At 45.5% G+C, this 20762-nt stretch overlaps 1 protein-coding gene across 2 annotated transcripts in view; it reads left to right on the top strand.

Moving 5' to 3' along the window:
- PTPRA (protein tyrosine phosphatase receptor type A) overlaps nucleotides 1–20762 on the top strand; it is a 131226-nt gene that overhangs the window by 53985 nt on the left and 56479 nt on the right. For both annotated transcript variants that reach the window (XM_058804366.1, XM_058804368.1), the window contains exon 3: nucleotides 8343–8414. In XM_058804366.1, the coding sequence (XP_058660349.1) occupies nucleotides 8403–8414 (12 nt within the window). In that variant the 5' untranslated portion in view covers nucleotides 8343–8402. The remainder of the gene's footprint in view (nucleotides 1–8342; nucleotides 8415–20762) is intronic.

The following is a 20762-nucleotide window of genomic DNA, read 5'->3' as shown; positions in this document are numbered from 1 at the left end:
GTGAAGGCTCAGGGGAGAACTTCCAGCACCTTCCAGTGCCTAAAGAGGCTCCAGGAGAGCTGGAGAGGGATTTGGGGCAAGGTCTGGAGTGACAGCACAGGGGGAATGATCTCTGCACTGGCAGAGAGTAGGTTTAGACTGGATATTGGGGAAAGGATTTTACTCTGAGGGTGCTGAGCCCTGGCACAGGGTGCCCAGAGAAGCTGTGGCTGCCCCTGGATCCCTGGAATGCCCAAGGCCAGGCAGGGCAGGGCTTGGAGCAACCTGGGATAATGAAAGGTGTCCTTGCCCATGGCAAGGGGTGGAACTGGGTGATGTTTAAGGTCCCTTCCAACCCAAACATTCCATAATTCTGTATGCCAGTGTTTGACTGTCAGATCTTCACTCATCAAAGCCTCTCACTTGGAGTTGTGCATCCATTGGCTTCCCAGAGCCTGGCTCTTAAAGATGCAGAAATCCTCCTCTGCATCCCGGGATTTCTTCTCCCAGCTGCATCACTTTTCTTTGCAAAGGATGCCTCTTTTCAAACACCTTTGCCCTGTCTCTTTGCACATTCCAATGTAAAAACCAGCAAGGTTAAATTTTGCAGGCACCAGGAGATGTTGGGGTGCTCCTGCTCTGGGATCAGGCACCAGCCCTGCATCCCATGCACGACAGCAGAAAATGCCAGGGAATGGCTGCTCTGTGCGCACAGAGAGGGCAGGGCAAGGAAAGCAGAGAGCTTTGCCAAGGGAAATGGGCCTGTTACACACACAGAGTGTTTTCTTTGGGTGTTCGTTTCCCAGCCCTTGCCCGGGATGCAGAGCTGCCTTTGGGAGACTCAGCCCGCCGGGTTTATCTCGGGGTGTGGCTTTGCTGCAGGCTCTTATCAGGTGTGTCCTGGTGAGCAAAGCCATTCAAACAAAAGCCTTTCACCTCCATTTGTGCACAGTTCCTGAGCTTGGCCAGGGGCTGCTGTCTGCACCGGGGTGGGATTGGTCCACAATTAATGTGTCTGCAAGAAAACTGAGGGGGTTTTTGGTTGTTAATACTTTTTTTGTCGATGGAAATCCTAGGCTGGATTGGTACAGATGAATGAGGTTAGAAACACCAGTGAGGCCACATGCAAGGACCAGGACCAAAATTAATTAGATTAGAATTACAGAATATTAGAATTACAGAACCATTAATGTTGGAACAGACTTTTAAGATCACCTGTAGAAGGAGTTGCCGTGGTTTAGAAGAGTAGCAAAGCTTTTCCTCCTGGAATGTGCTGGCTTGTTCAGCTGTCAGGAGAGCGCTGGATGCTTTCCTTGCTCTCAGCTGCTCCTTTAGCTCTGACAGGCTGTTTGCTGGGATGAAAGGAGAGACACCAACAGCAAAACTGTGAGAGCTGCAGCGTTTGTTGCTGTCACACCTGTGTGGTGGCACTGCCAGCACGGCAAACAGGCAGGTAGAGTAAATAATGCTTGATTTTTTTTTTTTTTAGTTCTTTTTTTTACAAGAAAGGAGATAACAACTGGATGCTGTCCCATTTTCAGCCTAGGAATTGTTTGCCTGACTTGAATTACAGGAATTGCTGTGGTGAGGCAGAGCAGCTCCATGGGCTGGAGCTGGCAGGGCTGGGGGAGCCCTGGGCCCCGCGTTGTGCTCCCGTCAGGAACGATTAAAGGAGCTGTTTGTGATGGAAACAAAACCAAATTGGGCTGATGCTTTAAAGGGAAATAAAACAGGGAAGAATAACTTTATTGAGCTTGTTTATTAAATCTTGCTGTGTTCCCTTCTGAGCAGCAGAAACTGTTGGAGCTGCTGGTGCAGCCAGCTCGTGTTTTGTCTTTCCCTTTTTTGAACTTGATTTGGTGTGGAGAGGCTTTGCACAAAACCTTTTCATATCCCTTTGGCTTAGTTGCAATCCTAAACTGATCTGCTGGTGACAGACTAAAACTAATTATCACTAAAGAGTGCAGAGAAGAGGTTTTTAAGCTCTTGTTTTGATAAGATGGAGGGTGTTCAGAGAGGCTTGGGAATTACTGGGTGTTAGGATGCTGATGTTGGCCATGCCAGGATCCATATTCCATCACAGAGGGAGAGATGAGTTTGCTTTCACTGCTAAACTACTTAGAGAAGGTTCTGCTTAAAGATGAGGGGGGAAAGCCACCACCCAGCTGCTCATGCTCCAGGGGAGCAGCAGAAGAGAAGAAAGAAGCTGAGTACAGATATTTTTTCCCTTTGTATCTCACTAATTCCTTTGTCCCTGCAGCTGAAGCAGCTCAGTTCTGCTCCCTGCTCCAGCTGGCTATGGAGCATCTCCCAGTTCCCATGTCCTTCTGCCTTTTTAGTGTTTCATCCTTCCACCTTTATTGAAAACCATTCAGTTCCACACCCTACCATAGGCAGGGACACCTTCCACTATCCCAGGCTGCTCCAAGCCCTGTCCAACCTGTCCTTACACACTTCCAGAGATGGGGCAGCCTCAGCTTCTCTGGGCATCTTCTTCCAGGCTTCCCCTGGGCTGGTTTGGTGTTTCACACCCTTATTCTCTGAGCAGTGATGAATTTTTGGTGCTGTACAGAGCGTATTGTGTGTGCTCTCACCTGTGGCACAGTGAAAGTTACCAGATGGTTTGCTCAAAGTTGATTTTTAACACTTCTAGCAGTAGTAGCTCAGTGCTTGCTGCTCTTCTGCTGTATGTTTTTTAGCCAGGCAAAGTGCCAGCACGTCTGTCAGAGGAAAAACTCCTGGCTGGATCCTGGAGAATAAACCAACCTTGAATTCCCTCTGCAGGGAGAGACCTCAATTCCCACACGGAGGATTTTCCAGCATAATGGTCCCATTTGGTAAATTAGTGACCAGTTTTAGAAGGAAAATTGGATGAGTTTGGGAGCATCCCCTGGTGTCCATAAGGAGGAGGGAGATGTGGTGCAGCACCAGCCCCTGGAGCTGGAGCTGAGCAGCAGCAGCAGCAGAGCCATTCTCTGCACAGGGACACAACCACAGCCCTGCAGGATACCTGTGGGATAGCTAAAGAAATCCAAGTTTTGGCAAAAGCCCCTGAAGGTCTTAATAAAAATCCCTTCATAGTTACCTACTCCAGGATGAGGATGACCTGCCTGTGTATGGTGATTTAATGATTTAACCAAGGCTCTGCTGTGAATTTTGGGGTGTCCTGTGCAGGGCCAGGAGTTGGACTCAATGATCCTTTTGGTTCCTCCCCAGCTCTGGATATTCTACAATTCCAGAAGGAAAAGCAGTCACTTTGCAGTTTATTTGTTCCTCCCATATCCTTGCTCATTCCATTGGAAAGATTTAGGGTTTTGTTGTTTTTTTTTTCTTTTAGAACAGGGATCATCAGGTAACTCTTATGATACCTCCCTGATCCCAGCAACCATTCCTACCTCTGTTGCAATTCAGGTGGAATTGGAGTGGCTCTGTTTTTATGCTTTTCTTCACATAGATTTGATACAAAGTGCAAGAGATTTGGGTCTCTTGCTCTTTATTTGCTTTACACACACTTCAGGGGTTTGTTTTTCCAGCAGCTACCTATAACCCCACCTGTTTCGTGCATCAGTTTTGGGGGAGTTTAGGATGTGATATTTAGGACCCAGAGAACAGAAACCAGCATTGCAGAGGAAGCAGATCCCACCAGCTCCCCTCACCCCTTCTCCTCCTGTTTTGGGTTGCTGTGGGGCTGTGCCTGCCCCAGCAGGATCCCAGAGGAGCTCCAGCCTTTTCAGAGGCAGCAGCTCCCTCACAGAGCCATCCCACAGGACTGTGGCAGATTGCAAACACTCTCAGCACAATCACAGCAGCCCAATTAGCATAATGATGCTGCCTAATTTATGCACAAATTGCCCTAATTTATGTGTGTCGATACATGTGATTAAACCAAGCACAGGTGGAACAGGGTTTGGTCTCACCCAGCCAATGAAGCACAAAGCTTCCCAATCCCAAAATGTGTGAAAAATCCAAAAATTCCTTCTTTCTATTACTAAAATATGGAGCTTTGTGTTGTTTTGCTCTGGCAGCATGAATGGGGTGCAGGGCAGGGCTCAACTCATGGCAGGAGGTAAGACAATAAAGGATTCCTGGGCTGAGATTTGCATGGATTAAAGGCAGCTTTAATTTGCCTTGATACACTTGGGTTTCAGGTGGATTAACAGGCAGTGGGATTTGGGGCTGTCTAGCCAACAAATAATACCTGCCTTCCTGTTATTTTCATTATTTTAATAGGGGATGAAGGACTCTGAAGCTGTGGGCCACCTTTGCCAACCCCTGATCTTGAGCATTTTTGTGTTTTTTAACCATTTTTGTATTTTATACCATTACTATTCCCAAATAACAAAACTGCTGTCATCATCTGAATTCCCAGAGCATGTTCTCAGCAGGGTTCTTCCAAAAAAAACCCTCTCAGACTGTAACCTTGTATTCCTCATTTTAATAAAAGAAATAGGTGATTTTTTTTCCATACAATCACAAACTGGTGATCTTAAAGATCATCTTGTTCCTATTAATCTGTCATGGTCTCCATCACCTGTGAAATTCTCTGATTTTCCTGCACTTAGCACCATCCAAAGCTGTGCTTGGAATCTGTCAGCCTCATGAATGAAGGAATAAATTGACCATGAAAATATTGACAGCACATTTGCTTATGCCAACTTCCTGACTGGGTCCCATAAAATTTACCTCTTTGTTTAAATGCACAGAGCTAACCAATATTCCCATCCTAAATCTCAAACACTGTACCAGCTACTGGGAAGAAAATGAAGTCTATCCCAAAAATTAACTCTCTCCCAGCCAAAACCAGGACAAGCTGGGCACAGCACCAAGCCTCTCTGAGTTGGAGAAGTTTTTGGGCAGCTCTCTCAGGCACAGGGTGGGATCCTTGGGGTGTTCTGCACAGGGTTAGGAGTTGGACTCAGTGATTCTGATGGGTCCTTTCCAGCTCAGGATATTCCGTGGTTCTAACCATCCTGGAAGACACTTGACCCTGAGTCCAATGGTCTTTTTCGTAACTGGAATTTCTTTCTGAATCAACTTTTGATTGTCAGAAATACCTGGAGCAGGTCAGTGTTGGATTTCCCAGTGCTACCAGGGTTAGAAAACTGAATTTTCGTGGTAGAGAATGAAAGTTCCTTCCTATATCTGGCATGTCTTCCTTGCCATTGGTGTGCTGTAACAGCAGGTTAAACTGCTTTCATCCAAATGCATTCAAATGGTTTAGAAATAATAATTATGAATTATTGTGGTTTTCCCAAGGTCAGTGGGTTACATGGATGGCTTTCCACACTCTGATGGCACCAGATCCTCCTGATGCAGATTTTGGGAGGATTATCTGGCAAGAGGATTTCACTGCTGGCACATCATGGCCCGGTGGGGTCAGGGAAAGGCAGAGGAGTGGGAAGGATGTGTGGGGCTGCAGGAGCCAAATGTGGGACACAGCTCTGTGCCACTCTTGCTCCTTGGCAGTCACACTTCCTCTCTGCACAGAAACTGGTTTCTGAGGCCAGTGAGTAATTTCTAAGAACAGATGTGGATGTAAGACACTCCTGGGAGTGTGTACAACATGAGATGTTCCTGCTCTCATACTCGAGTGCCTCACCATGCTCTGTACCTGTCACAAGGAGTGAGGGCTGTGACTCGCTGCAAGTCACACATCCCAAATCCCCCTCTGCTCCTGCCTCTGCTCCCTTTTTGCAGCCCTCTGAAGGCACAGCCAGCTCACACACGTGCCACTGGCATTTATGAGCTCTCTTGTGTTCCTTGTGCCTCTGCATTTGCTGGGTTTTGTGTGCACTCCTCTTGCAGGACGTGCTGTCCTTATCTTGCAAGGAGCTTTGGGAAAACTCAGCTTCATTGCTGATTCCCTTTGAACTCTCAGATGGTGGGAGCTGGAGAAGAGGAGGCTTTGGGGAGACCTTCCAGCACCTAGAGAGGCTAAAACAGCTGGAGAGGGACTTTGGACAAGAGCATGGAGTGATGGGATGAGGGGAATGAGCTTAAGCTGTAGGACAATAAATTTAAATGGGATATTAGGAAGAAATCCTTGGTTTGAGGGTGATGAGCCCTGGCACAAGTTACCCAGAGAGATTGTGGACTTCCCATCCCTGGAAATGCCCAAAGCCAGGTTGGACAGGTTTGGAGCAACCTGGGGTGGTGGAAGGTTTCCCTGTCCATGGCAGTGACACGACTTGATCAGCTCCACAGGTCACTTCCAACCCAAACCATTCCATAATTCTGTGATTCTCTTTCATTGAGCACTATCCAAAGCTGGGTTTGGAATCTGTCAGCCTTGTGAATGAAGGAATAAATTGACCATGAAAATATTTACCCAGGGAGACTGTGGACTTCCCATCCCTGGAAATGCCCAAAGCCAGGTTGGGCAGGTTTGGAGCAACCTGAGGTAGTGGTAGAAGATCACTGGACTTGATCATCTCCAGAGGTCCTTTCTGACCCAAACCATTCCATCATTCTGTGATTCTCTTTCATTCAGCACCACCCAAAGCTGTGTTTGGAATCTATCAGCCTTATGAATGAAGGAATAAATTGGCCATGAAAATATTGACAGCACATTTGCTTATGCCAACTTCCTGACTGGATCCCATAAAATTTACTGCTTTGTTGAAATGCATGGAGCTAACCAAAGGATGCCAGGATGCACAGGGAGGAGAGGACAGGCTGAAGGCTGGACTGAATTCCTGTAGCCCTCAGACCCCTCTGCCCCAGGACAGCAGCTCTGAGAGGTGTTGGGAAATGCTGGGTCATAAGGAAGAAAATGCAAGTGGGATGTGGGAATACCAACGAGTCTGGCACATCTGGGGTCACTCATTTAGAGCCAGAGCCAAGAGAAAGCAAATACCTCAGCTGTTCTCCAGCTCCCTTAAAAAAGAAGTATCAGGAAAATAACCCAGCTTTCCTCCTCCCTGGCAGATCCAATGTCTTTAATCTGCTCTGTCTCACAGCTTCTCTTACAATGGAATTGCTGCTGGTCTGCTCGGGTTAAGCAGCAATTCTGGCAGGCTTCAGAGCAGACATCATCTCCAGGTCTCGTTGCTTTGAAGCTCCCAGTTCTATCACACTCACATAGAACTAAATCAGATTTTTTTTCTTCTCAGTGGAGGCAGAAAATCAGCCCTGTGAGCCCATCTGATTGCAGTGCTGAGGCTTGTCTAATTGAACAAGTGCTCGAGTCAACACTTGAGCAGGATGGAAAACAATGAGGAGATCACCCAGGGATTATGTCTGAGCTCCACAGCTCCTGGCCCTGACAGAGCAGATGGCTGGGTCACATCCTGCCCAAGGCTGGCCAGCAAAGATGTCGATAGGAAAAAAAAAATTAAATTAATTTGGTTTAAATGTATTCAACTCGAAATCTTCAAGTGCCTCAGGTCTCTAATTCTGTGCTCAGGTCTCTAATTCTGTGCTTTAGAGCAGCAGCCCAGAAGATGGGATTAGTTGGGGGTTGGCTGTGCAGAATCCTGCAAGGAGCCCTGCTGCTGCTGCTGCCTCAAAGCTGATGTGGGTAAAAAATATTTTGGGAAGGGGAACTGAGATGCAGGGACTGGAGACAACTTGGCTGGTCCTGTAAAAGTGGGGAACAGCCAGGAGCAGTGTGGGCATGGCAGGTGAGCTGTGAGCCCCGTGGTGTGACTGGGCTGATGGAGCCAGGAACCCAAACCCAAGAGCTGGTGGGGAGGGAGGTGGTTTGTGCAAGTGTGGGAACATCACAAACATCCCTGCAGGTCTCCAGCCTGTTCCTTATGGGATCACACTTGATCCTACAGCCAGAGTCTGCATCCAGAGAGGTTTGGGCTGGTGGCTGTCCCATGGGTATGTGGCCACCAGAAATCCTGGTGACCTCCATGTGGCTTTCTGTCCCCTTCCCTTGGGGTGGGAGTGAATGAACACACAGAACTGCTTTTCCCAATGCCCAAACTACTTCTCTCTGGGGGAATACACCCTCAGAAGAGCCCTCACTACAACAGCAATTATCTATTCCCTCTAGCTCTGGACCCTCCTACATTTTATTTGCTTTTACCCAAACAGCAGTGCATCTGTCAGGCCAAGCTGAGAATATCAGAGTCCCTTCATCTGTAACTGCTGCTGCTCTGTAATTCCCTCCTTCCACCTCTTCCCAAAAGCACTTTTAACCCTGGGAACTCCCAATTTTTCTCTGTGTACTTAAAAGTTATTTTCATTTTTTCGTGTGTGTCTGTAGCTTGAGCAATAATAAAAAATTGCATTTTGCATCTGGTAAAATGGAGCGGAATTGCCTTGTTGGCAGCAGTAAAAATGCTGTTTCCCTAAAATGTTGCTGTATTTGTCTTCTTTGGTTCTAAAAGCTTTTTTTGTTTGTTTGTTTCCAGGGGGCAGCACTGGAAGAACCTTTATGGGCTCCTAATGAAGTGCAGGTGGACGATTGACTGATGATAATTAAGGTAGGAAGAGGTGCTGGTAATTTTGGCATCTTTTTTGTCCTGTCCTTGCAATAAAATGGTGCTGGCCAGTGGCCATTGGTTTATTTTGGGGTTCAGTACACAACCATGGCTCTATGGCCAAGCAGTAACTTGTGCTAAAGTGTCCCTTTAAACACAGATGGAAGGGAAATCTTATGTAAGAACTACCTGGGAATGTAACTAAGTGGAAAAAATCTGACTTCCTCCCCCAGAGGATAATAAGGTCTCTGTTGGTGCAGAGTTGGAAGGGACATGACTCTTATTTGAGAGCACTCAGCACAGGGATTTTTTTGTTCTGCTGAAACCCAGTGGTTGGGTTGGAATTCAGGTTCTAACTTGCAATCTCAGAAAAAAAAAAGAAGAAAACTTGAACTAAAGATATATTTTATTCGTTTATTTTCATCATCTCGAGCGTCTGTGGAAAGCTGGTCTGTCTCCAAATATGGCAAGAGAGTGCTCAGTTCTTGATGGATGAAACAGAGGAAAATCCCTGATTTAAAAGCAGTAAACTGTTGTACAAACTTGGAGAAGGAGATACAAATGTGAGCAGAGCTGAATGGATTTATGAGTAGCTTTTGTGCTGCTTTTACACCTGAATTCTTGCCTTGCTGGGTTGTTTCTGCTGTGGTGGTTGTGCTTGGAGGCACCATCAGGAGGCTGAGATGGTCACTGCTGGTCTCTGCCTCCTCTTCCTGAAGCAAAGAGGGTCACCACTCCCAAATATCTCCTGGAGCAGAGGCTTTGCTTCCTCTCACAATTTGGGTTTTCACTTCTGATTAGTGGGTTCAGTTCATGGCTGCTTGGTTTTTGGTGTCAGCAGAGAGCTGTTGGAAGGAGAGGGGGAAATTCAAGCTGCAACAAGAACAAATTCTTTGAACATGGGTTTACCATTCTCCAGCCTATTCCTGCTTTTTGTTTGGCTTGTGATAAGATGCACTGCTGTGGAATTTGCTTGGAGCAGGGATTTGCATGAATTATTGTTCCTTGCAACGTGCACATGTGTTCAAACCCTCTCCCTGTGCTCCATGGTACCCCAGCACCCCTTTGGAGGAGGATTTGTGTGCTGGGGTGCAGTGATCAGCAAAAGCCAAGTGCTTGGGGGAAGGAAGGCTGCAGTGATCAAAACAAAGTGCTGAAATAAGGGGGAAACTCCTCCAGGGCTGTGCAGCAGCGTTGGGATTTGTGTGTTTATTCTGTGGGCTGACTTTATCCCAGCATGATTTTATAAAAGCAACATCCTCCTGTTAGGGAAAAACTCAGCGGTGCTTGGCCTCTTGCAGAGTTCACTTTTTATTTAGGAGGTGTAATGGCATCAGTCACAGCTGCTGATTGATGTAGTGTGGCCCAAAATTATGTACAAGATGGGAGTAAACAGTCATTGGGGATGGTGTCTTGATTCTGCACTTGGAGCTTTTCATTTGAAAGGTTTCCCCCTTCTCCTAAAGAGATCTTTCTGTAAATCACTAATTAAGCAAATGAGCTACAGTGACATCAGTCTAACTCCAAAAAGAGCTGGTGTTTTGGAGAAACCTTCAAGCTGCAGACTCTCAATTATCCAATATTTAAAATTATGGTGTCTTAGAGGAATAGAAAAAGCAAGGAAAGAATTACTGGAATTTTGGGCGACTTCAGGTTTCACATACAAAATCAAGTTTTTTTATGTAATTCTGAATTCTACACTGATGCTAAATCTGGTGTCCTCACTAAATTTGACTAAATCTGATGGCATTAAAAAATTTGCTTGCAATTATCTTACTTCCTTTTTGTAGAGAGTAGAAAAGGTTAAGGCAAAAACGTTGAGATGTTAATCCACAATACTTTGTGCAATGTATTTATTTTCTGAAAAATTGACTTTGATGGGGAAAACTGGGGGAACTTCTGCCCCCAGAGCATCAGGGGCAGGCATGAATGGATGTTCATATGCAATACTTCGTGCAATATGTTTATTTTCTGAAAATTTGACTTTGATGGGGGAAACTGGGGAGAACTTCTGCCCCCAGAGCATCAGGGGCAGGTGTGAGTGATGGGAGCATTATTTGTGAGGTCCTGGGTTGGGAAGAGCACCAGTCTGTGTTGAAAGCAATCAGAGCAAGGTGCTCAGTGTGATGGAGCTGTGGCATTGTGTGGAGCTGTATTTGAGTGTGCAAAACTCTGCCAGAGCTGTTGAAAAGGGCAGAAACCATCAGGGTGTGGAAGGGACCCTCCCTTGACACCAGTGCCGTGTTTTTGAGAGGGGGAGCGCTAAAACCACAGATCTTACTTCAGCAAAGCCCATCCAAAGCCATCCACAACCTCTGCACCATCCATATCCTCCTCCAGCTGTGCTGCCAGCAGGTTTTGGGGAGGTGGGAGCCACGCTGGGGTGCCCTGGATTTGCAGAAGAGCTTGACACGTGTGGTTTCCTCCACCGGTTCCCCGAGCTGTTGTTTTCAGTGCTAGCCACAATAACTGAAATGTCTTTCCTGAGAGACAAGTCAGTAATTGTGGTTGGCTCCTTCCTCTGGTGTTTGTTCTCTCAGTAACTTGAAAGTTTATTTATCACTAGGGTGCTGCTGGTGCTCCCCTCCAGCACGGTCCCACAGCTTCTCCCTCAAGGATTGCTCCTCAAAAAAGTGCCACAGCTTCATCTTCTCCTCAGGAACGTGCAGTTGTGACCAAACTTCATGAGATGACAGGAGGTGGTGGGTCAGGACTCATCCCAGCCCTGCACTGCTTCATCCTGGTGGATTTTGCTTGGATTGGCCAAAGTGGTTTTTCCCCCACTTGGATTTGCAGTTTTGGTCAAAGCCACCACCAGCTGCAGTGCTTCTGAGCCCTTTAAAGATTGTTGTCACATTTTGGAACTTGCTGATCCTTGGAGTACGTTTTGGAAACACAGAGTTTGCCCAGAGACCGTAAATCACAAGTGAATGATGCTCCTAAATCCCACTGGCACTTCTCCCCACCTCTTTCCTGTGAAGCTTCAAACTTCTACAGTGAAATTTGATCCTGCTGAGGTGAGCTGACCTGGCCTAAAAAAACACCCTGGGATTTGCAGGGACTGCAAACCCTCATTCCCATCGAACACCTCCAGCACTGGGTGGTTGAGCTGAGCATGGAATGGGGACAGGAAGGAGAAAACTCCTTGCAGAAACCACTGCAGGCAGCGTGTCAGGACCTGCAGCCCCTACCTGGAGCTGCTGGGTATAAATAAACACATCCACCCTCCTTTTTTCTGACAACTGCCTCCCTGAGGAGTAATTTATTTTTTTTTCCCCAGTAGCTTGTTCTGCAAGCAGGTTTCCTCTTGCAGGTGATTAGGAAAACCTCATTTTTATGTTAGTTAGGCATAACGATCAGTGCACAGACATCAACTGCTCTCACATCCTTCTGAGACTGCGATTTTTATTGAAATTCAGTCCTGAAAAACCGAAACCAGCAACTGATGTACCTGTTGCCTGAACAGATGGGAAACTGCACCAAAGGGGTGGTTGTCTCATAAAAAACATTGCCAGGGTGTAGCAACCACAGGTTCAGCTTTCAGGAGGGTTGCAGCTGCAGTCAGTTTAGGTTTTTAGTTGTGTTTGCTTGCTAAGTTTGAGGGCTTCCTTAACAACTTGTCTCCACTGAGATCAAGCCATGTTAATTTAGTTAATTACAGCTAAGCACAGCTGCTGCTGACACTGGTGGGCCTGCACCTATAGGAGCAAATTTTTTTCATGGTGGTGTCTCCAAACACATCCCTGCTTTGATTGTGTTTGTTCCAGTGGGAGGTTGAGCTGATTCACATTTTCAATAAAACAGATCCTTCAGTTTTGGCAGACTGGCTGCACCATCCATCAAAGTGCTGAAGGTTGGATGGGGTTTGGAGCAACCTGGTTCAGTGGAAAGTGTCTCTGCCCATGGCAGCAGCATGGAACTAAATTGTCTTTAAGATTCCCTCCAACAGAAAAGAAGAGGGAATTCAATCAGGTGTGCTTTGGGTTTGTTGGTAAAACACAAGTGCAGCTGCTTTGGTGACATTTTTTCACAGTACCAGAGGTGGAGGGGCCAGAGGAGAACATCTGGTCCCAGCTGATACAAACCAAAACCCATGAAATTCTGGAATTGTACTCAATTGGAATTGCACTGTCTTGCCCCAGCACCACAGGGAGGTTTCAGGAACACGTTTGGCCAGCAGTGGGATCAGCCAGGTCAGTGCTAACACCATTAACTTCTCCTGCCTCCTTCTCCAGAACTCAGCTCTCTGATATTATTTAAGGATTGTGTAATCCAAATCCTTGAGGTTCCTTGCTGAAATCTAAAACAAATACATCCATCTTATCAGGCCTTTCCAAGAGCAAAGCATGGAAATCCCCTGGCAGGCTGGCACCGTCACCAGTGGTTTCCTCTCTCTGCACCAGCAAATCTCCTTCAACATTGCTGCACAAATCTGCCCTGCATTATGCAATGATGAAGAAGAAAAATGAAAATTTACACAGGAATTTGGCAAGGGACGTGTGGACCCCTCACAGCTCCAGTTGGATGGATTGTGATGCGTTGAACACATGGATGTGGTGCAGAACTGTCCCTTGGTCAGGAACCTGTTCCCTTTTCACACAGAGTCATTCTGAGGGCAGGCCCATATCTGGGTTGGGGATTTTTGTATGTGGATGTCCACAGGGAGATAAGGCAGGCTGGAAAAATTATTATTTTGTGTATTTCCCAGGGCTGGGATCCATTGATTTTTTTTTTTTCTTTTTTTTCTTTTTTTTTCTTTTTTGAAGTTAGGGTTGGGATTAAATGTATTGATGGTATTTTGTGTTTGGATTCAGATTTTTATTAATTTTTATTTATATGACAATCTTACATCTTTTGAATTCTATAATATTTTACTAACAAGTTATAAAATGGTTTCACATTTATCTTTTTAATGTTTTTAAAGGAAAAACTATTTAATGAAGAAATGACACTTGAGTTATTTTTACTTTTGACCTAATAATTGCTTATATCTTGTAATGTGTACTTTTTTGTTTAATTATAAATTACTTAAATTTATTAAGCAGAAGGACTAATTATTGCTTTAAAACATCTATTTTAGCTTTATATATATTATATTTTAAAACTTTCAACTCTCAGTTTTCTACAATGTGATAGTACACACATCTATTCAAACTAGTGTTTGAATAGTGTTAGTGTTATTAATTAATTAATTTTGGAAGCTTTCTCTATGGCTTCAGGTCAAATGTAGGGTTTTCTTGGGTGCCTTTCAACACAGAAAATGTAAAATTCTCATCCTCCAGGGTTCCAGCAGGGATCCTTTAGCTGTGGTGGCCTCAGGTGGGTGCATGTCATGGGAAGTGATACCTGGCAGCAGGTAAAAGCTGCAGGTGGGGAGAATCCAGACAAGCTTTTGATGCGTAAATCCTCCAGCTCTGACACAAAATGGGAAATTTTCTTACAAACTCCACCAGTTTCTCTGAGCTTTGTCAAAATACAACATTGGTGTGAGAGAGGGCACAGTTGGTACCTGTGGGGCCAAGGGCTGAGCTCACTGGGCAAGGAGGTAAATTATAATTATAATTTTATCGTTATAAAATGGCTTGGGGGGTCTGGAAGGGTGCTCTGGAGGAGGAAGAGGAGGACAGCTTTATTTGGTTGACCATTGCCGAGGGAATTTAATGCCCAAACTTGATTTTTAATGCATTTTTTAGGTGCCCATCTATATACAAGATATTCTCCCTTCCTCTCCTGTCCTCTCTTACCCAGTGTAAGCTGTAGTGCAGGAAGTGGTGGTGTACCAGGTGAAATGTATAAAATGTACAATATTTGGGGAAGGAAATACTGTAATCTATAATTTTGCTGCTGCAGAGAGCATTTGTGGGGTGGGGGCTGTGTCTGAGCTGCTTGGCCAGGTCCTGCTTCCATTTGATGTGGTTTGTGTGCCTTGGTGAGAATTCTCTCTTTGCAGAGCTGGAGGGAGGAGAGAAGCTCTTTAAAGTGAAACATTTCAGATATAAATTGAGTTTATGCTACAACAAAGCTATTTTACCTCTTCATGGCTTATTTTCCCCCATGGAAGGCGCCCAGCTTGGCTGCACCTCCCTCAGCACATTCCTGGCAACCTCAGGTCTTAACCTTGGGCTGAGCTTTGAGGAAGCACAAGGTCAAGCTGCTGTTGCTCTAGAGGAAGTTTGTGGGTTCAAAATTCAACTAGACCTGGTCATTTAATAAAAAAAAATAAAAAAAAATAAAAGCAAGGAGACAAAAAAATACTCATATGGGCTGCTTCAAGTTTTGTACAGGGGAGTGGAGAAGTCATAGAATCACAGAACCATAAAATGTTCTTGGTTGAAAGAGATCTTAAAAACCATTTAATGCAACCCCTTGCCATGTGCAGGGACACCTTCCACTAGACCAGCTTGCTAAATCAACAGGATCATGTGAACAAGACCAAAATCTTACAAAAAACTTTGTATTTGAGAGAAACTGGTTTAGAGGATGAAATGTTGCTGTTTCTCCCCCAAAATGAGTGGATGTTATGGCATTTAAAGTGACATCTGAGCTTCTGAGGAAGCACAAGGTCAAGCTGCTGTTGCTCTAGAGGAAGTTTTTGGGTTCAAAATTCAACTAGACCTGGTCATTTAATTAAAAAAAAAAAAAAAAAAAAAAAAAAAAGCAAGCTGACCAAAAATATTCATATGGGCTGCTTCCAGTCTTGTACAAGGAGATGGAGAAATCATAGAATCACAGAACCATAAAATGTTCTTGGTTGAAGGAGATCTTAAAACCCATTTAATTCCAACCCCTTGCCAATGTGCAGGGACACCTTCCACAAACCGGCTAGCTCAATCAACAAGATCATGTGAACAAGACCATGATTTTGTAAAATCTTTGTATTTGAGACAAGCTAGTTTAGAGGATGAAATGTTGCTGTTTCTCCCCAAAATGAGTGGATGTTATGGCACTAAAGTGAAATCTGAGCTGCTGAGGTACAGGTGGGACTGAGCAGGGAGGTCTCTGCAGCTGCATCCCTCTGGGTTTTGTTATTTAAGGTTCCTCCTTGCAGAGGAAATTTGTGGGGAGGTGAGAGCTCTGCAGGAGGGGGGAATGGCTGAAGGGATTAAGCAGCAGAAAGGTGGTGGAGAAATGTGGAAGCTGAGTTGGGTTTTTCAGGAGAGGAGTTGGTCAGGAGTCACAATTTGTTGGTGTTTTAATCCATGTGAGAAGACTCAGGTGTGTGGAAATGTTTGGGATGTTCAGCATCTCCCTGCCTTCATCCCAAAGATGAGCTCAAAATTACAGGTTCTGACCAAGAACAGTGTGAAGGGTCTGGAGGGTGAGAGGTAAATCTGAGCAAAAATGAAATTGTTTGGAAGGGCTGGAGTTCTGCCCTTCAATGCTTCCATGTGAAGGGTCTGGAGGGAAAGAGCTAAATCTGAGCAAAAATGGAATTATTTGGAAGCGTTGGAGCTCTGCCCCAAGCTAGGAGGTGCAGGGAGCCCCAGGAATGGCTGAAACACCTGGGGATCCCCATGAAGGGTGGTGCTGGCTGGATTTTCTCCTTCCCAGTCTGTTTTGGGATGAACACACAGGATGAGGATTCTGCTTGCACACTGCCAGAGCAGGTGTCCCTTACAGCCGTCATTCACTGCCAAAAAACCAACCTGAAGCTCTCCAGCTGCGGGGCATCAGTGCCTGCAGCTGCTGCCAGGTCACCACATCTTCAGAAGAAAGAAGAACCCCCTGCAGGTGCTGGGGGGCAAGAAAACCTGAACCCCCACATTGAGGCGCTGCTCCAGCTCCTCCCAGAGGCTCAGTTTGTCTGTCCTGGAGCTCAGACACACCTTGGGCAGGATGGGGATTGGTTTGCTCAAATGCCAGGTCACAGAAATGAATCTTCTGCTCCTGCCATGAGCAGCATTGAAACCACCCCAAAATATTTCACCAGGGATGCTCACAGGTGTCCAGAGCACAAAAACAAATTGGGAAGCCCAGTCTGGCACTGGTTTTGAGGCAGTTAATCAGTGGAAGATCAGCTTTGCTGCTGTTTTGCTTCAGAGGTCAATCTGTTAAAAGTCCTTTTTCCAAGCAGCCAGAGGCTTGATCAAAACCTATTTCATATCTATTTCTTTATTTTTATGTGCTTTGAATCCTGAAATGGGTCATTTAGGAAGATGGTTTAGATGTGAGATGTTGGCTGGCAACCCAGCTCTGCATTAAGTGCTTTAAAACATCCACTCCCCACTTCAATTTTATTTGCTCTTAAATAAAATAAAAAAAAAAAAAAAAAGATAATATCTGCTAGACACCAGTTTGTTCATCCCTCAGGCAGGTGTTCAGGGGTTTTCATTGTTTTTAAAGTGGCTGTTTCTGGGCTTTGGAAGGGCTGTCAGCTTGCTGAAGTCCATGATGGATCTGTAAGAGGTGCTTAATTGGAAGTGCTGGTTAAATTATGGGATGCAGACAATCAGCAGGATGCTCAACCTTTGGTCCCCTCGCTGTGCTCTGGGCATCCCTGCTTTGTCATCTCATGGGCTTTGAGCCTTAGCAGGGGAACAAATTCTCCCTCAGTGCTCCATGTCTTGCTGGTAATGAAATGACTTTATTTCCTTATGCAGCAATCATAATTTTAATCAATTTTCCCTGTCACAAAAGGAAAGAAATGTCATGAACTGATTTTCTCCTTCTCTTCACCGTGAGGCAGATTTTTGCTTTTCAAAGGAAAATACCTCTTAAAACATTTGCACTTCCTTTCAGCTTGAATGATTTCATCCATACTCTGATTTTTATGAACAAAGGCTCACAGCAAGATGACATTCAGCCCTTTCAGCTGTTGATTTATCCCAGTCTTTATTCTTGGGAGCAAAAATATGGAAAAATTCTGTGTTACACAATTTTTAACATACATTTTCAGAGTTTCATACCACAGAGCATTGTGGGTTGGTTTTTTTTCCCAGTGATGCTTTAACATCTGAATTTGGTACAATTCACTGCTTTTGAAGCATTTGGTGACTTTTGCTTTGTGCTTGATCCACTTTTGATGTGAATTGTCCCAACTTCTGTTTCGGGGGAGGAGCAAAGTTATTTTTTTTCTCACCAGCCCACATGGCATTGAATCCATCTGGAGCACGTGGCTGCTGTAATGCAGAAACCAAACTTTTTTTTTTTTTCTTTTTTCCTTTTTTTTTCACAAATTCTTCCCTGTGTGGCTTCAGTAGTTAAAGCTGGTTCAGTCTCCTGCCCTGGGACTGTCGTGCTGGAAGCTGAAATCTGTTTGTGTTTAAAGATTCTGCTTCTATTTTGGTAGGAAAATGCATCATCAAGAAGTCTTTCTTCCCACTAGCTGCACACTCCAGGGGCACATCCTAATGAAATAACCCACTGAGACAAAAAAAAAAAAAAAAAAATAAAACCACCCCTGATAGTGGGATCAAGCTGGATGCTTCCCAAAAGGAATAATTCAAAGTTTTGTGTAGCAGAGGTTGGGCACCATGGAGGCTGGTGACTGATGAGATGGTGTTAGGAGAAAGCTGTTGGTTAAACAAATTCTGATGTTTTAGAGGATAGGAATTTTTATATGGGATGCTGTGTCTCATCAGCAGAAAATAGCAGGGATTTGGGAAATGGCAGCCCTGAAAGTCTTGGGGGTGTTGGTGGATGAAAGGCTGGATGTGCCCTGGGTGATCCCACATTGTGGGCAGCAGGGAAGGGGGAATTCAGTGCCTGAAGGGGCTCCAGGAGAGCTGGAGAGGGACTTTGGGCAAAGGATGGAGGGACAGGACACAGGGAATGGCTCCCACTGCCAGAGGGCAGGGATGGATGGGATATTGGGAATGAGGAATTGTTCCCTGGGAGGGTGGGGAGCCCTGGAGCAGCTGTGGCTGCCCCTGGATCCCTGGCAGTGTCCAGGGCCAGGCTGGACGGGGCTTGGAGCACCCTGGGACAGTGGAAGGTGTCCCTGCCCATGGCAGGGGTTGGGACTTGATCTTTAAGATCCCTCCAGCCCGAACCATTCCATGATCCTGGCTCCAGGATGGCATTTTCATTCAATTCAGATAGGCTGGCATGCAGTGAGGGTCATTAACAGGGGCAGGGGGGTTAATTAACCCACAGGACAATTGCAGGGCGTGTCAGGACACAGCTATTCCTCGTGGGAACATGGGATGGACACACAGGAAGGGTTCTGCTCTTGAACCAAACTTCAGAAGTTGGGAATGTGGTGAAGAATGAAGGAATGAAGGAATTTCTCCCCTAAAAATCAATGCAGTTGCATAGAGGATGTGTCAGGGACTGAAGGAGCTCACCTAGAGTTCTTTTCCCATCACTGTCCCTGCCTTCCTGGCGTGGATCAAGATGAATCAAGGACACAGCACAGGAGAAGGGGTCGGGTGTCCCTCTCTGAGAACCACCAGCAGATGATCCTGCTGATCCTGCTGCTCTTACACCACACACCCCATCCTCCCCAATATTCCTAGAGGGATTTATAGAGCCTCTGAAGTGATTGAAGTGCTCACAAGTATTTGAATATCCCAGTGAGTATTTATCTGCAATTAAAGCCTTGGGAAAACACTGTGAAACACAGAGCCGCCATTGGAGTCCTGCTTCCCTTTGTGTCAAACTGGGAAATGCTGGCTTTGATCCTCTCTTATCCCCATGGATTGGGGCCATCTCCTTTCTTCTCTGCACTCAGGACCCACAGCAGCATCTGGGACCCAAACAAGCAGCAGCCAGGCTCATCTCTCCAATTTTCAGGCTTGCCAGGCATTTTGTGAGATGGTACCAGCTTTGGTACTTCAAAGAAAGGTGTCAGAAATGCAAAAATGAGCAATTAAGGATTAATCTGCTTGTGGGGATGGGGATCTGCCTCCCCCTCCTGATTGCAGTGTAAATTAGTGGTTGACTTGAGGCCTGTAGTGGAGCTATTTATACCTCCAAGGTTTGAATTATAGCTGGATAGATTATATCATCCCTTTGTTTAATCCTTTTTCCTTTCTTCTGACAGGCTTTTGACCTCAGTGATTTTCAAAGCAGTCAGATTCGCTTCCTACGGTTTTCTTGTGCTGGTATTTGTATCCAGGAAAGGGGAGGAGAATTTAGATGGCTTTTTCTGTACTGTTTTATTTTCTCTTGCTCTCCCTTACTCATTTCCTCATTCAACAGCCCAGTCCTTTTTTTTTTTTTCCTTTTTAACCTTTTCAGGCATTTTCATTCCACAACTGTCATTGCCTTTCTAAGGCTTTTTTTTTTATTTTCTAGGGCTTCAAAAAGCAGAGGTAAGAGGCAGCCTGGGTGAATATTTCACTTTATAGGCTTGAACTCTTCCCAAAAATTTTGGGAGTGAAGCTCTGCAGCCATGCACCTGCCTGCTGGTCAGACCTCAGCTCTCCTTCATTTCCCCCCACCCATGGACAGAGCAGTGTGAGGGAGGCTGCTGTTGTTGCTCTTGGATTTATTGGCTGTGATTTTGCAAATAAATGCTTTATAATCACTTCCTTGCTGCTCCCTGCAGCCAAGAAAGGGAGACAGGGAAGGGCAGGCTGCCTCCCTGTGCTCTGCCTTTCCCTTTGGGTTTGCACTTCCTATTTCCAAAACTGCTTTTTTTTTTTAGAGCTCTAATAAGTGTTAGAGGGTTTAGAATATATATTTATTCTTACAGCTCTCTAAAAGTTGTGTTTTAAACAAAACCACCCCAAAGTTGGCCCCGGGGCAGTGGCTGCAGTGGTTCCTGGCTCTTTGCTCTGTTGCTGCAGTTTGGATTTTCCTGTACTTCCCATCCAGGAGAAGCTGTCAGAAAAATAAAGGGCACAGGAGATGTGGAAGTCAGCTGAATATTTTTAAATATCAGAACATGCTGTACAAGGGTGGGAATTAAATGTTGCTGCTGAAGCAAGCAGAGAGTTCCTCTGCAGTGTGAGCTTCCCTCACATCTTCCTTGATGAGTTTTCCTACCTGGAGCAGCCCTCCCACCTAAAAAAATCTTATTTGCCTTCAAATCCATTTGTGGCAAGGATTTACACACATGGTTGGATGGTTTTGGACAAGAGGGAGTGAAGATCTCCAGCAAAACTCCTGGCAGGAGTGGAAGCCTTTAAAAGTGAATCTGAGCTGGGCATCTGTGGGATGGGAACAGCCTTTAATGAGTTCTGATTCCCCATTCCTGTATTTCCCCATCCCTGGGAGTGTCCCAGGCCAGGTTGGATGGGGCTTGGAGTAACCTGGGCTGGTGAAAGGTGTCCCTGCCCCAGGGGGAGGACCTTGAAATGGCAGCAGGCTCCTGGATCCAGTGAGTCATTATTTGCTGAAGATCAAGCCCAAAATAACCATTTTTGGTAATAAATTAGAATAGTTTTTACCACAAAACTTGATGGG

The sequence above is a fragment of the Ammospiza caudacuta genome, chromosome 4 (genome assembly GCF_027887145.1).
Source record: "Ammospiza caudacuta isolate bAmmCau1 chromosome 4, bAmmCau1.pri, whole genome shotgun sequence".
NCBI classification, from domain to species: domain Eukaryota; kingdom Metazoa; phylum Chordata; class Aves; order Passeriformes; family Passerellidae; genus Ammospiza; species Ammospiza caudacuta.
Note: the sequence above shows the minus strand (reverse complement) of the source record. Positions and strands in the feature narration are given on the sequence as shown.